Genomic DNA, 1,572 nt, shown 5'->3' on the forward strand with positions numbered 1-1,572 from the left:
AAGCTTTATTTACTTTATTTTTTTACCTTTTTTTTTTTTTTCAAAAGAGGATGTCCTTAAACTGAGGTTTTGTCAGATTTAACTGACTTCTGGGGACAAATTTGTTTGCAAATTTAGCAAATTGGGTGACCTGAACCTTTCGGATAATGAGATTCAATAATATAAAATATTAATAGTTATTGTAGAAATTCGTAAAATTCACAAAAGTGAAGACAGAACAATTTTAGCAGCAATTACTGAAGCTCACGACACACAGACGGGGTTATTATATAGTTCACTAAAATAAAACCATAAAACATTTTCATTACTTGAAATAAACTTGACATCAATTGAAATAAAATAAAATAAATATGTAAACAATTGTTTCAGCTAGTTGCCAAGGTAACATTTCTTATTTTTATTTAGTTTAACTTGATGTACTAAAATAACTAAAACTATAAAAAATTAATAAAAACTATTTAAGTATTTATATGAACTATTCGTAACTACTGTATAATAATAAAAATAATATTTTTTTAAACAACTAATAAAAATGACAAAACACACAACAAAATCACTTTAAAATTAAAATGAAAACAGAAAATGTAAAAATAAAAACTAATCCTATTAATAGTATCTCAATGTTTCAGTTAACATTTATTTCATTTTAAGTAACAGAAATGTTTTGTATGGTTTTTATTTTTAATTTTAACTTTAATAACCCTGCCTGCTTGATTTGACCTATTTCCAAAAAAAGAAAATAGATTTTTTAAACAACTAATAAAAATGACAAAACACACAACAAAATCACTTTAAAATTAAAATGAAAACAGAAAATAAAAACTAATCCTATTAATAGTATCTCAATGTTTCAGTTAACATTTATTTCATTTTAAGTAACAGAAATGTTTTGTATGGTTTTTATTTTTAATTTTAACTTTAATAACCCTGCCTGCTTGATTTGACCTATTTCCAAAAAAAGAAAATAGAAACTAATTCAAAATATTAATAGAAACTATAATTGTAACACTTTACAGTAAGTTCTTATTTGTTGTCTCATTAATTAATGCATTAACTAACACGTATTAATAATGAGCAATATATTTGTACAACATTTATTAAACTTAGTTAATAAAAATGTTCATGTTGATGTTAGTTCACACTGCCTTAACTAAACTTAACAGATACAGCTTTTGATTTTAATAATGTAGTAGTAAATGCTGAGAGTAACTAAGTATTTCTCATTGTTAGTTTGTGCTAGCTAGTGAAAGCCTATTGTGAAGTGTTATCACTATAATAGCAGGGTCAAATAAAGATGTAAGAGATGTGTTTCAGGCGTTTTGCGAGCGTCTCACCCGCTGCAGGTCGTCCTCGCTGATGCAGGGCGGCACGTTGTAGAAGTGCAGCACACAGGAGGGCGGCTGGATGATGTTCTTGGACGCCTGGCCGGCGCTGGTGAAGCGGTTGTTACGCGTCATAGCGAAGTCCTTATAGCTGCTGGAGCCGTCCTCCAGCTCAAACACCTGACTGGGGATCACAGCGTGCTGCTTCGACACGCTACACACACACACACACACACACACACACACACAC

General features: G+C 29.8%; 1 protein-coding gene across 1 annotated transcript in view; it reads right to left on the reverse strand.

Moving 5' to 3' along the window:
- The window catches only part of LOC107749628 (heterogeneous nuclear ribonucleoprotein L-like), a 17,127-nt gene that overhangs the window by 2,815 nt on the left and 12,740 nt on the right, over positions 1 to 1,572 (reverse strand). Inside the window, exon 7 of the mRNA XM_016564791.1 lies at positions 1,335 to 1,536. Coding sequence (XP_016420277.1) covers positions 1,335 to 1,536 — 202 coding nt within the window. The remainder of the gene's footprint in view (positions 1 to 1,334; positions 1,537 to 1,572) is intronic.

This window comes from Sinocyclocheilus rhinocerous, unplaced genomic scaffold, assembly GCF_001515625.1.
Source record: "Sinocyclocheilus rhinocerous isolate Xijiao unplaced genomic scaffold, SAMN03320098_v1.1 scaffold4136, whole genome shotgun sequence".
Taxonomy (NCBI): domain Eukaryota; kingdom Metazoa; phylum Chordata; class Actinopteri; order Cypriniformes; family Cyprinidae; genus Sinocyclocheilus; species Sinocyclocheilus rhinocerous.